General features: G+C 42.2%; 1 protein-coding gene across 2 annotated transcripts in view; it reads left to right on the forward strand.

Annotated features, from left to right (window-relative positions):
- The first annotated feature begins 392 nt into the window (after positions 1 to 392).
- Positions 393 to 14,952, forward strand: part of LOC122539584 (putative ubiquitin carboxyl-terminal hydrolase 50) — a 30,230-nt gene continuing 15,670 nt past the window's right edge. The window contains exons 1-3 of one of the 2 annotated variants that reach the window (XM_043674584.1): positions 393 to 563; positions 5,976 to 6,194; positions 7,971 to 8,166. In XM_043674584.1, coding sequence (XP_043530519.1) covers positions 544 to 563; positions 5,976 to 6,194; positions 7,971 to 8,166 — 435 coding nt within the window. In that variant the 5' untranslated portion in view covers positions 393 to 543. Of the gene's footprint in view, positions 564 to 2,658; positions 2,727 to 5,975; positions 6,195 to 7,970; positions 8,167 to 14,952 lie in introns of those variants that run through there. The other variant, XM_043674583.1, reaches the window with a different exon arrangement.

Genomic DNA, 14,952 nt, shown 5'->3' on the forward strand with positions numbered 1-14,952 from the left:
CACAAGAAACTGATTGATGGTCAGACTGGGAGATTGTAAATGCAGATCTCAGAGGTCAAAGGGCACATCTATGAGATCACTGGATCAGCAGCAAATTCCTTAAACTGAAGATATTGAAATAAACTCAGCCATGATTCCTGATTGGTAACCCCATTGGCTAAGATTGTGGTGATTGGCTCCATGAATGTCCTTGAGTACAACCAATCAGAAGGACAGGGGGAGTTAAGCAGCACCAAATGAATATCCATTAATGGCCTCTTCTGGCTGGCCAAAACCTTGGACCATTCCTCCTGGAGTTTGTTGCAACTTCACTGATCAATTTGTCAACTGCCACTCTTTAAAAACCTTTACAGAGTGAGTTTGTCCTGATGGGGATTGGGTGCCAACACAAACTCTTCATTTTGATTGCACACTGTTGTTGTTACTTTGTGATGTCATTTCATGCAGTGATATCATGGGATCTGGTGGCTACTGAAGAGTAATGGGAAGAGATTGGGTCACAGAGTTCTTACAATTTTAGCTTTGTAATGATGACACATCTTTATGGAGGGTAACAATAGCAGGTAAGGCCAGTCTGTACATTTATCAGTGCTGTCATGGTCAGAATCTCTCCAGTTTAGTTTGTTGGGCAATTGTTAAAGTACTTAACATTAAGATTGCTGCTTGAAAACTGGTCTTGAGGAAAATGAACTTGCAGTGTTTCAGGGGTCATGTAGGGAGAGTGATACTAAGTAGTCTTCTCTGCAGGAACAGCATGAACTTAATGTACTGAATAGCCTCCTTTTGTGAAGGAATGATTCTAACACATCTTAAAAATGAAGTTGAATGTTTTGAATTTTTAATTTTAACAAATGATTTAACAAAAGATAGCTAAAAATCTGACAGAAACCATACAAAGACTGGGCTAGAGAGTTCAATTATCTCAAGTTATTGTCCAATTATCATTGACCTATTTTCATTTCTGCCCTTCAGGATGGAGGGGAGGAATGAGGTGGGTGGAATGTGTCATACTGAGGAGAGAGTGGCTGCCCCAGACCATGGACAGGAGCTGCACTGGGAGCAGGAGAGTTTCTCTGACTGGGGCACCAACACATTGGGACCATCCCCTGACCTGGGGACATAGCAGGAGGCTGCTCCCAAATGGGAGTCAAGGTGGTATGTCCCACACAGGGGAGGGGGTTAGTTAGATGTGGCCAGGTTGATGTACATTGGAGTAACTATTGTCATTGGGCTTGGCAGGTTTGTGTGGGGGGAATTGGGAGTTTACTTCCATTCTGTTGTTGGGATCTTTCTATTCAGTTGCCTTTGACTGTTCCTATTTGTGGACCATGTGGCAGGGTTCTTGTTGGTGAAAATATGATTTACATTTTCATTCATAAGGACTCTTTTCCAAAGTAGTTTACAACCAGTGTCAAGTGTTGTCACTGTTGGATTGGAGGAAATACATGAGGCACAGCAAGGTCCCATCCATGTTGACATGCCAATGGTGCAGTGCCCCCTTGGCACACTGGTTCCTCTCACTGACTCTGTGGGTTTTCAGCAGAAACTTGTTCTTGTTGATAAACCTTATACAGTCACAATTAACAGCCAGATCGACTGAAAACGTTCTATTTTCCACGTTTCAAGTTGAGTTTGGTGTCCTTTACCTTTCCTGAAGAAGGGCTTATGCCCGAAACGTCGATTCTCCTGCTCCTTGGATGCTGCCTGACCTGCTGCGCTTTTCCAGCAACACATTTTCAGCTCTGTCCTTTACCAGAACAATGAGTTCATACCCTGACAGAAACAGCCTGGTGTTTGGTTTGTTTTTTGTTTGCTGTTTAGGGATTGATACCATTTCCTTATCTTAGTGCATTCCAGATTCCCATCACCCTCTTGGTGAAAGAGGAGAAATCTCAGTCACTGAAAGAGCTCACAACTGATAAGATCAGTGACAGATGGAATTTAATGTTGATCATTGTGAGGTAATGCACTTTTGAAGGAATAACAAGAGAATACTCAGTGAATGAAAAGACACGAGGAAGCAGACAGGGACAAATGGATTATGGTATATTTGCCCAGAAACCCCCAAAAGCAGCAGGAGTTAAAATATATGGGATACTCGCTTTTGTCAGTCATAACAGATTATCAGAGCGGAGAGGTCCATGTTGGAGCTGTACAGAATCTAGGTCAGGCCACCGCTGGAGCACTATGTGCAGTTCTGGTCACTGCACTATAGGAAGGATATGATGGCACTGGAGAGGGTGCAGAGGAGATCCACCAGGATGTTGCCTGGGAGGGAGCAGTTTAATGATGGAGAGGCTAGATAATCTTGTGGTCTTTTCTTCAGTCAGAGAAGATTGAGGATGGAGGTGAGTTGAGGTGTATGAGGTTAAGGAGTGTGAACAGATCAGATGGAAAGCAGCTGTTTTCCCTTAATTGAAGGGTCAAAACAAGGGGGCAGGTGAAAGTCAGGAGGTTTAGAGGAGATCTGATGAAAAACCTTTTCACCCAGAGGATGATGGGAATCTGGAATGCACTGCCAGGGTGAGGGGGAGGAGTTGAGGTGCAAAATTGCACAACCTTTTAAAAAGTATTTGGATGAGTACTTGAAATGTCATAACATTAAAGGCTAAAGGCCCAAATGCTGGAAAGTGGGACTAATGTAGATTTAGAGCAGCCTTTGCCAGTGCAGACTTGATGGGCCAAAGGACCTCAGTAACATCTTCCTTGGTGGAGACAGATGCAAGGTATTTATTTTGTATCTCTGTATGTTTACTGCCTCCATGGTTAACTCTCCTTTTTGGTTCCTAATTGCCCCCCACTCCTCCTTTTTACTAACCTTTTTAATATTTGTGCCCTTAGACTTTGGGATATCCTTTCATGTGAGGAGTCAGTGTGTTTTCATCTTCCCTCTCTACATCTCTTTATTTTTTCACCTTCCACAGAACGTTCTGTGTTAACTCTGATTCTCAGTTATATTTTCTCTCCATGAGCTTACTTTTCTTTGTTATCTTAGTTCCAGCACGTTCAAGGCAAAAGACATTGAAATTATCTCCTATGTTTTGGAGGCAGAGCATTCCAAAGAACCTTTTTATTGAGATTTTTCTTTCCTTCTGGTTTGGTCTGGTTTGGTTTATTTTATTTGTTGTTTATATTTTAAATTCTGGTTTCTGTAATGAAGGTGGTGCCAGAAAATGGTGTTTTTATACATTTTTCATTGTACCTGTATGCTTGAGTGCACATGATGATGATAAAATCTAATTCTAATAGCTGTTGGTGTCCTCAAAACTCCTGAGTGACTAAATGTCAGTCCAGTGTGACTCTGTTACTTGAAACATTGATTAATTCTCCGAGCTGCAATGAGGAAGCTTCTAGTTGGAGGGTGCTCTCGAGTTGTTTGTTCCATTGAGCAGCTTCTGAACCATAAACAACTTTCAGGAGAATTATGTGAAATTTTTGTCTCAATGTTGTTCTGAGAGTGTGAAAGAGCAGTGAAAGTGTAGGCTAATTATTCAGACACTTCATGAAATGTCTCTGAGAAATTGATTAGTTGGTTACTGCTATGCTGTTAACAGAGTGGAACAACGACAAATGTTCCTATCTCATCCGTCTGCTCTTGATCCACCATAAAGTGATGGAAGGTGCCATCAATAGTACTATCAAGCATCACCTGCTCAGTAACACCCAGTTTAGGTTCCACCAGGGCTTTATCCAGTCCTGACCTCATTCCAGCCTTGGGTCAAACATGGACAAAAGAGCTGAATTCCAGCGGTGAGGTGTGAGTGACAGCCCTTGACATCAAGGCTACATCAGTGTGGCATCATGGAGCCCTGGCAAAACTGGAATCAATGGGTATTGGGGTAAACTCTAGTAGTTGGAGTCATACCTGACACAAAAAAAAATGGTCATGGTTGTTGGAGGTCAGTCATTTCAGCTCCAGGACATCTCTGCAGGAGTTCCTCAGGATAGTATCCTGGACCCAACCATCTTCAGCTGCTTCATCAATTACCTCTCAATCATTAGGTTAGAAGTGAGGATGTTCACTGTGCAATGTTCAGCACCATTTGCAACCTCTTATATACTGAGGCAGTCATGTTCAAATACAACAAAAGCTGGACAATATCCAGGCTTGTGCTGACAAGTGACAAATAACATTCACGCCAGGCAATGACTATCACCAATTACACCACCTTCCCTTGACATTCATTGGTGTTACCATCACTGAACTCCCCACTATCAACATCCTGGAGGTCATTAACCAACTAGACTCACTATATAAACACAATGACTACTAGTGCAGGTCAGAGGCTAGGAGTAACTTACCTCCTGACCCCCCCCAAAGCTTGTCCACCATTGACAATAAACAAGTCAAGAGAGTGATGGAATAAGTCTCATTTGCCTGGATGGGGGCAGCTCCAACAACACTAAGATTGATGCTATCCTGGTAACAATCCCTTCTTAAGAGCCTTGTGGATCGATATACAACACAGACTGCAGTGACTCATGAAGACAGCTCCCCACCAAACTCTCGAGGGCAACTAAGGATCAATGATAAAGCTTGGCCCAGTCAGTGACGCTGATATCTTGTGGACATTTGCCTGGGCAGGAACAGTGTGTGTCAATGACATGATTGCCTGCGTTGAGTGCAGAGTTAAATATTCTGTCTGTGAGAATGAATCGTTCCCTTTTCTGGGAGGTGCAGTGTAATTTCAGCTGCACTTTCTCACACTCCACACTCTCAATGTTCAGGTTGAGGAAATGATTTTCAGGTAAGCATTACTCCAAAAGTCACTAAATCTTTGTATTTCTCTGCTTTCCAGAAAATTCCAATTGTTACTCTCTTTTTGCCCTGGACTGCTTAAACCACACTCTGGACAGACTCCAGCTTTTTTTCCTCCAGAAACCAGTCCCATTTAAAAATGTTCCCTCTGCTTTCCTGTGGGATATGATTGCATTACCCTTTCAGGGAGAGACTTCCCCTGAGGAACCCTTTTAAGTTTGTGATGTCTGGTTTCTGACTAACTTGCCAGCAGAGAGAGTTTAACCCGACTTGTGCTATCAAAACCTCCCTAACTTAAACCCCTCTGAATAAATCTCCCTCTTTTTCTGCTGTAGAAGTTAGAATTCTGGCTTTATTAATCTCCCTGAAACTGAGCTGTCATATCCTGTAAAACCAATCTGTACCCTTTCCAAGACCTCAATGTCCTCCCTAACATGTGATGCCTGGAGTTGTACATTCCACACTAGTTAACACCCGTCTATTGATTCAGCAAAGTATGATATGGTTTTGTCTTCAACACCTCGGTTGACTATCTCATGTTCCTTCGATATCTCATTAACTTGCCCAGTCACTTTTTGGAGATTTGTCAATGTGCATGTCTGGCTGATTCAGTTCTCCTTCAAAATCATTGCATTTTGCATAGCTCTTCCAGTTTGGGCTGTGAGCTGGTGCTGGGCACAGCCTTATGGACTGAACTTTGGGCTATTATTGGACAGGAATCAATGAAAAAGTGGGTGTTTAACCCTGCTGCCTGCCTTTCCTCCTCCCCACAAACAGCCCACAGCAATTTCTGAGCTTCACAATGAGCTCTGCTTCAGATTATTCTGCCTCTTCATGGTATTTTGATCAGACAACACCACTGCAGTGTCTGCAATGAGCCCAGGTCCATGTAACATCAGAATAAAGGATTTCTCAGTTCTACAAAGATTGTGGGGTACACGGAGTGAGTAGAGGTCCAGGTGATTTGAGTTACCATCCCTCATCCCTCATCCCTTTCTCTCAGCAGCCATGTTCTCTCTTTGCTTAATACAATCTTCAGAGAATATAGCTTTACATTGACTAAAGGAATTACAGGATGGGGATTCAGAGTCAGGGACAATTCTATTAGATTGAGAACAGTATCTCCGAGCCAGAGAGATTTCAACTCCTGTTACTTGGAAGTTAGTAATTTAGTTTTTTTTCAATTTTCTCCTTTTACCCAACCTACAACTCTCAGAGCTCGATACTACCATCTTGTTCCTAAATATAGCAATGGCTCCTTGGAATCCAGCGTGTCTAATACTGGTATCGAGAGACACTCGGGAGGTGCAGGCCAGACTGGGCTGGGAAATTCTGGGAACACCTGCTACCTGAACTGCATCTTGCAGTGTCTCTGCAGCACTACGCCATTGGTGGAATACTTCATAACCGGAGCTTATGCAGATGATCTAAACAGGTAAGAAAACCCAGGTAAGAATAGCATCAGGGTAACATGAAAATGAGGCTCAAATAATGGCCATTTCAGTTCCAGAATCCCCTCCATTCCAGGAAAGACACTGAGGACTTGGGGCTGTCCTGATGTGTTATTTATCTAAAGGGGATTTGCTTTGATTTATTAGCAAATACAAGGTCTTGTCTTTGGAAAAAAAGAATACAGGGATGGAGTATACTGAGTGTTGCAGACCAGCACATTCCATGGTCCAGGACTACGTGTTGAGGGATGTGCTGAAGCTTGGGGCAGCTGCTGCCAAGGCGCGGTGGAGAAAGACCACTGCCTGCCTAATGAAGAACAGGGGGCCCACTCAGTAAGTAGGCTCCGCTGAAGCCTCAGCTAAATATATGGATGGTAAATGTACAGACCTGTACATATGAATGATTAATTCTGATCTCTGTATGTAAAGAAATGCAAGATGCGCCTACAAATGGCACCACCAATTGTACAGATCATCAAAATATTTTATGAATAAAGTATCTTTTTGAAATAAAAAAAGGTGAGAGAATTCATTAAAGCCAAAGTATGAAGGGATCTGGGAGAGCTAGTCCAGGAATCTCTAAAGATTGACTTGCAGGTTGAGTCTGTGATTAAGAAAGCAAATGTAATGTTATTTATTTCAGAGGGTTGGAATATAAAAACAGCAATGTGCTACTGAGACTTTATAAAGTTCTAGTTAGGCCCGTTTAGAATACTGTGTCCAGGAAGGACATACTGGCACTGGAGCGTGTCCAGCAGAGATTCACATGAATGATCCCTGGAATGGTAGGCCTAACATATAATGATCAGCTGAGGATCCTGAGATTGGATTCATTAGAGTTTAGAAGGTCAAGGGGAGATTAGATTAGATTATTAGATTACATTACAGTGTGGAAACAGACCCTTCGGCCCAACAAGTCCACACCGACCCGCCGAAGCGCAACCCACCCATACCCCTACATTTACTCCTTACCTAACACTAGGGGCAATTTAGCATGGCCAATTAACCTGACCTGCACATCTTTGGACTGTGGGAGGAAACCGGAGCACCTGGAGGAAACCCATGCAGACACGGGGAGAACGTGCAAACTCCACACAGTCAGTCGCCTGAGGTGGGAATTGAACCCGGGTCTCAGGCGCTGTGAGGCAGCAGTGCTAACCACTGTGCCACCGTGCTGCCCACGGTGGCACAGTGGCACAGATATCTAATAGAAACTTACAACACAATGCATGGCTTAGAAAAGGTGGACGCTGGGAATCTGTTTACATCAAGCGGGGATACTAGGACCTGTGGGCACAGCCTTAGAATTAGAGTGGGTCAATTTAAAGTGGAAATGAGGAGACATTTCTTCAGCCAGAGAGTGGTTGGCCTGTGGAATTCACTGCCATGGAGCGTAATGGAGACCGGGATGTTAAATGTCTTCAAGGCAGAGATTGATAAATTCTTAATCTCGCAAAGAATTAAGGGATACGGAGAGAGTATAGGTAAGTGGCGTTGAAATGCCCATCAGCCATGATTGGATGGCGGAGTGGACTTGGTGGGTTGAATGGCCTTACTTCCACTCCTATGTCTTATGGTCTTATTATTACCACATGTGCTGTGATACAGTGACAGGTATTGTTTTGTTTCTATTCCTGTGGAATCATACCTTACATAAAAACAACAGGACATTGGCTCACTGATGGAGGAGATGGTAAAATAAATAAATGTCATTAAAACTTGGGTTTTTGTTCTAATGGAGGTTTTTGTTCCTTGTGTAGAGGTCGGGGAGAACTCTCCAATGCATTCTCTGCTTTAGTCATGGACATGTGGCTCGGAGATTGCGTTTATGTCTTTCCTGACGAAGTGAAGCGAGTCCTTGGCAAACTGCATGCATCATTTTCTGACGGCACACAACAGGATGCTCAGGAGCTGCTGCTGTTTTTCCTAAATATCCTCCACAATGACCTTAAGCGAGTAAGTTGCAACAGAAACCTCCCAAAAGGGAACAGAAAACATGGAGGAGAGGTTGACGTTGAAGTCACTAATGACACTGACCATGTTTTTCCCCTCAATTGATTTAAAATATTAATCTATTTTCCTGTTCATTTTTCTTCAGTAATCTCATTGAAACCCTGAGTAACCTGTCACTGTGTCAAATGCCTGTGCTCTAGACTGACTGTGAGAAAGTGAGGACTGCAGATGCTGGAGATCAGGGTCAAGAGTCTGTTGCTGGAAAAGCGCAGCAGGTCGGGCAGCATCCAAGGAGCAGGAGAATTCTGCTACCTGACCTGCTGTGCTTTTCCAGCAACAGACTCTTGACTCTAGATTCACTGTCCATAATGATTTGAGAATGACCTCATTTGGCACTCAGCATTGAGCAGCCCTGATCATTCGGTTCCTGCTAATATCTGGCCTTGGGATTGTGTTGATTGGCTTCTGGGAGCCAATATGGATGGAGTAAAGTGAGCGAATACTCCTGAGATGGTGAATTTGGAAAGTCACCTCAGGAGATCTCAGGGTCTGGGTGACTTTGGAAGATGAGGCAAAAGTGACATTTTACTTAATGGTATCAAAAGAAAATGAATACCAGCCTGGATTCCAACACCATTCCTGGATTCCAAGTGATTGTCCCAATAGGAGTGAGGTCACCATTGTGTCTGAAATCCCAGCTTAATTCCTTGGGAAAATGTATGGATTAATTTGGTGATTGGAATTGATGAGTCTCTTCAATCAGAAACTTTGAACTGGGACTGTGTCTCCGGGAAAGGATCAAGAAGGGAATTGGAGACAATGTTAGAGGTTGTCAGTTAGGTTGTGTGAAACATTGATCTTTAGATGTTTGAGAATCTTAATCAGTTTGTCACCTGGTATACTGTTTCCCAATAGCTCTCTGTTCCTGCACCCGATTTAAAATAATTCTGTGATAGCGGTTTGCTTCATCAGTGTCACTGAGCGAGAGGGTACAGTAGAATGATGAGTCCCTCACAGATGGAAGCTGTTGCTCAGTGACATGCTATGACCAGTGGCCGAGAGGAGAAAGATTTAAATAAGACATAAGGGGCACTTTTATTTTTACACAGTTGTTCGTGAGTGGAATGAACTTCCAGAAGAAATGGTGGATGCAGCTACAGTACAACGTTTAAAAGACATTGGATAAGTACATGAACAGGAAATGTTTGGAGGGATATGGACTAAAGGTAGACAGGTGAGACTGGTTTAGTTTGGGATTATGGCACGTGGACTGGTTGGACTGAAAGATCTGTTTCCCTGCTGTATGACTCTGACTCTATAACTGCATGCAGTATTCCAGGAGAAGCCTCACCAATATGTTGAGGTTGTACAAGACAATGTCCCAACCCCTGATACTCGAAGCTCTGAGCAACAAAGGTAAGAATGCTAAATGCTTTCTTAACCACCCTGTCCACCTGTGAGGCAATTTTCAATGATGTGGAGGTGCCGGTGTTGCACTGGAGTGGACAAAGTAAAGAGTCACATGACACCAGGTTGCAGTCCAACAGGTTTATTTGAAATCACAAGCTTTCTGATCACTGCCCCTTCAGGTGAACTGAGAGAGAAGTACACAGGCACAGAGTTTATAAACAGAGGGATCAAAAGATCATACAAATGGTACCAGTGGAGTGTCGATAAGCTGAATAATAAGTCTCTGCAGGTGATCAAAACTCTCAAATGGAATGAATAAAGTGTCAAAAGTAATAGTAATGAACAGTAAGTGAAGGGGATGACCTATAATCCAATCAAATTTCGAAGAATTATGTACTTGAACTCCTAGGTCTCTCTGTTCTACAACACTATCCTTAATTATAAGTCATGTCCTTGTTTGTTTTACCAAATTACACCTTTATCCAAATTAAACTCCTCAATCCATTTAACCAATTCATCAAGATCTCTATGTAATCCCTTTATTGTGAACAGTGTTCACAATACAACCAACTTTGGTGTCATCTGCAAATTTACTTACCATGTCTCATTGGCCAATTCATTGATATAAATGACAAATAAAAGTGGACCCAGGACCGATCCCTGTGGAACACCATTGGTCACAGGCCTCCTCCAGTCCCAGAAAACAATCCTCCTCCATCACCCTCTGTCTCCTACCGTCCAGCTAATTTTCAATCCAGTTGGCATGCTCTCCCTGAATCCCATGTGATCTAACTTTACTAATTAGTCTAACAGGTAGATCCTTGTCAAAGGCTTTACTGAAGTCCAGGTAACAATATCTACTGCTCTGCCATCATCAGTCATCTTGGTTACTTCCTCAAAAAATTGAATCAACCATGCTGACTATCCTTAATCAGTCCTTGCCTTTCTAAATGCACGTAAACCCTATCTTTCAGAGTAACCTCCAACAACTTGCCTGTTACCAATGTCAGCCTCACAGGTCTATAGTTCCCAGGTTTCTCCTTACAACCTTCCTTGAATAAAGACATAACAGTAGCCACCCTCTAGTCCTTTGGCACGTTGCCCGTGGTTATAGATGATGCAAATATTTCTGTTAGGGAAACAATTGCGGTGCCCCTAACTTCCCACAAGATCCTGAGATACACTCGATCAGGTCCTGGAGATTTATCCACTCTTACATTTTCTAAGAACTACATCACTTCCTCATTTGTAATCTGATGTTTTCAAACATCAATATTTACTTCCCTGAGTTCTCCAGTCTCCATTTCTTTCTCTACAGTAAAAACTGGGGCGGCACGGTGGCTCAGTGGTTAGCACTGCTCCCTCACAGCACCAGGGTCCCGGGTTCGATTCCAGCCTCGGGCAACTGTCTGTGTGGAGTTTGCACATTCTCCCAGTGTCTGCGTGGGTTTTCTCTGGGTGCTCTAGTTTCCTCCCACAGTCCAAAGATGTGCAGGTGAATTGGCCATGCTAACTTGCCCATAGTGTTAGGTACAACACTATGTTAGGGAAATGGGTCTGGGTGGGTTACTCTTCAGAGGGTCGAAGGGCCTGTTTCCATACTAAGGAATTGAATCTAATCTAAAATGTTTGTTTGGCATCTCTCCCATCTCCTGTGGTTCTACACCTAGACAATCTTGAAGGGGCCCTATTTTATCTTTAGTTGCTCTCTTGCACTTAATGCACTTGTCAAATCTCTTTGAATTATCCTTAACCTTGTCTGCCTAGTCTCTCATATCCTCTTGTTGCCCTCATGATTTCCCTCTTAAGAATGCCCCTATGCTCAATGTTCTCTTCGAGATTCACTTGATCGCTGTTGTCTACACCTAACATGTGATTCTTATTCTTGACCAGAGCTTCAATATCTTTATTCATCCATTCTTCCCTACTCTAACAGGAACATAACTGCCTCTGAACTCTCATTGTCTCACTTATGAAAGCGTCCCATTTGTCAGTCACTCCTTTACTTGTGAAGTCTGCTTCAATCAACTTCTGCAAGTTCGAGTCTCCTATCATTTAAAATACTCCAGAAATTTAGCTTCTTTGGAAGGCCTATCCTTTTCCATAACTATTTTAAAAGTAATAGAACTTTGATCTCTGTCCCAAAGTACTCCCCTACTAGTACTTGCCCTGCCTTATTTCCCAAGAGAAGGTCATGTTTTGCTCCTTCTCTAGTAGGTACATTTACATATTGATAAAGAAAATTACCTTGAACGCATTTAACAAATTCCTCATCATGCAAGCTCTTAACACAATGGCAGTCCCAATCTATGTTTGGAAAGTTAAGATCTCCTACTATTACCATCCTATTGTTCTTATATATATCAGATCTCTCTACATATTTTCTCCTCTGTTTCCCCCTGTCTATTGGGGACGGGACCTGCGATACAAACCCATCAAGGTGATCATCCCCTTCTTATTTCTCAGTTCCATCAATGTAGTTCACTGGACGATCCCTCAGAAATATCCTCTCTAAGTACAGGCATAATGTTATTCCTGATGAATAACACCATTTCCCCTCCTCTCTTGCTTCCCTTTTTATCCTTCCTATAGCATCTACACCCTGAAGCACTGAACTGTTAGTCCTGTCCTTCCCTTTTAGCTATGGTTTTGTAATGGCTAGGATGTCCCAGTCCCATGTTCCCATAATTGCCTTGAGTTCGTCAGCCTTACCTGTAAGACCCCTTGCATTGAAATTAATGCAGTTTAATTTTTCAGAGTTACCTCATTCTCTGACTTGCTTTTGTCTGTCCTTTCTAATTAACTTGCTCCTTTCTGACTTCAGCACCATCCTCGTCTGTATTGCTGTTTCACTGCGACTCCAGAAACCAAACCCCCCTCCCCCCCCAACTAGTTAAAAGGCTCCCGAAATAGAAATAGCGAATCTCCGTCCCTTTTCAGTTCAGGTAAAACCTGTCACTTTTGAACAACTCTTTCCTGCCTCAGCAGAGGTCCTAATGATCCAAAAATCCTAATGATCCAAAAATCCTAATGATCCAAAAATCCTAATGATCCAAAAGTCTGAATCCTTGCACATCGCATCATTCCTTCAGCCATTGATGTATCTGCCTTCGCTTTTTATTCCTACTCTCATTAGAATGTGGTCAGCAATTATGACCTTTTTTGAGGTTCTGCTTTTTAAACCTTCTGCCTAACATACTATATTCACTCTGCAAAATCTTAACCCTTTCCTTAACCATATCCTTTTTACCAAAGTGTATAACAACTTTTGATTTCTTACTCTCCCCTTTTGACTATATGTTTCAACTGTTAACTGTTTCTCAATCACCCGAGTTACAAGGATGGTTCAGAAAGATTGGCACTTTTTCTTGGCTGAGAGGTGATTTGATAAAAGATTACAAATTTTAGAGGCACTTGGACAACAAAGATAGGGCTACCCTGCTCCTGCTCATAACAGGATCAAGAACAAAAGGGAAAGATTTAAAGTCTTTATAAAAGAAGCAAGTACAAGTGATAAAAGAACTTTTTCTCACAAATGGTTAGGTTTTGGAATGTACTCCTTGGAAATATGGAGGAGGAGGAGGCAGGTTCAAAGGGATGATCATTTAAATAGAAATAATATTCAGGGCTACAGGTAAAAGGCAGGGCACAGAGTTACTCATAGGCCGTGTTTGCAAAAGCCCCATTCAATGGAGTGATTTGGTAATTAGTCCCATTCAAGAGTCCTGTCCCCTACATTCTCCTTCATTCAGGCCTAAGAGATGAATTAAAGGCTGTGTTAATGAGTAACACCAGCAGGTGGAGCATTGCAGTCTGTGAGTAGCAATGTAATGGATTTAACAGCTCTCACTGTGAGGTGTATGTTAAATTGACATGTCTCCAAGTGTCAGTATTGAACAGCTGAAAGGCAAATCGCAAAATCAATACTCTAAGCTATCTTTGAGGATGAATGATGGCTAGTGGTTGGGAGTTGGGTGTAAGACAGATGTGTTGCCGATCTGATAGGAAGAGGGTGCTGGAAATAAAGCTGCACTATTCAATGAGCTGCACCAAAACTGTAATTCCTTTATTTAATCACCAAAATGGTCAACTTGTTTCTCTTTATTACTGTAATCTAAAACAAGATAGACTTAGACCAAGTCTATCTTAATAAACTCAAAAGTCATTCAAGGAAAATGTATATTCTTCCAATATGTGACAAAACCAGTAATTAACTGAGCTACTTTGCAAGATTAAACCAAGTTCCTCTTTATTACAAAAATATCTTCCCAAAGGATAAGACAACTCTGGTCTGTGGAGGGATTCTGACTCCAGGATAAAAAAATAAGCAAAAAAGAGCATCGTCTTATGTAGGTTAAAGGTTCAAGTGCAGAAATAAGGACATAGGAGCAGAAAATAGGCCATTCAGCCCATTGGGTCTGTTCTGCCATTCAATCATAGCTGATAAGTTTCTCATCCTCCATTCTCCCACCTTCTCCTGGTAACCCTTGATCCCTTTGACAGTCAAGAACCTATCTTAAATTCTTAAATATACTCCATGGCCTCGCCTCCAAGTGAATTCCTAGATTAATCACTCTCTGGCAGAAGAACTTTCTCCTTATCTCCATTTTAAGATAAAATGGGTTGATTTCTCTCCGTTCTTTTGACTTTTCTGTCAATGAGATCCAATTGCCACCATTCACAGGGCAGTGGAAGATCTTCAGACAAGATTCGGATAGGTAACGGAAATCCTGATATGTCAAATTCTCAAATATTTCACTGAGGGAAATAACAAACCCCTTTCCTTGCAAATCCTTCCAACAACTGTTGCATCCAAATATATCCAGAAGCAAACACACAGCACTTCAGTCCAGAGGGGCGCTCTCAAACGATTTGGCTTGTGTTCTCTGAAAGGTCAGTTGACTTTTGTAACAGCAGACAATCCCCAATTCTTTGATGTTTGACTTCCAAGAAGTCACATGATAAACTCTTTGCAACCCAGGAACTGTCCAATGTTTGCATTTTTCCAATTCTCATAATCCATAAGAATGTTTTCCTAACATCCCTAGAGAAATTAATTTTTTTAGGAGGAGGTAGATATAGCTCCTGTGGCTAAAGAGAAAAGGGGATATGGGGGTGGTGGTGGTGGGGGATTAGTGTAGCACACTCTAGGATCAGACATGATCAGATTAGACGGTGGAGCAGGCTTGAGGGGATAAACAGCTTAGTCTTGCTTCTGTCTTATGTTTTTGTATAAATGCCATTTCCAGATGTACTTCATTACAGTGTCAACACGACAGATATAACAATAAAAAGAACCATTCATTCATCCTTACTCACCCTTTATACAGGACTTGTATAACTTCCCATTTAAAAAATATCACCAAACTATTCCAACAT

This window comes from Chiloscyllium plagiosum, chromosome 32 (genome assembly GCF_004010195.1).
Source record: "Chiloscyllium plagiosum isolate BGI_BamShark_2017 chromosome 32, ASM401019v2, whole genome shotgun sequence".
NCBI classification, from domain to species: Eukaryota; Metazoa; Chordata; class Chondrichthyes; order Orectolobiformes; family Hemiscylliidae; genus Chiloscyllium; species Chiloscyllium plagiosum.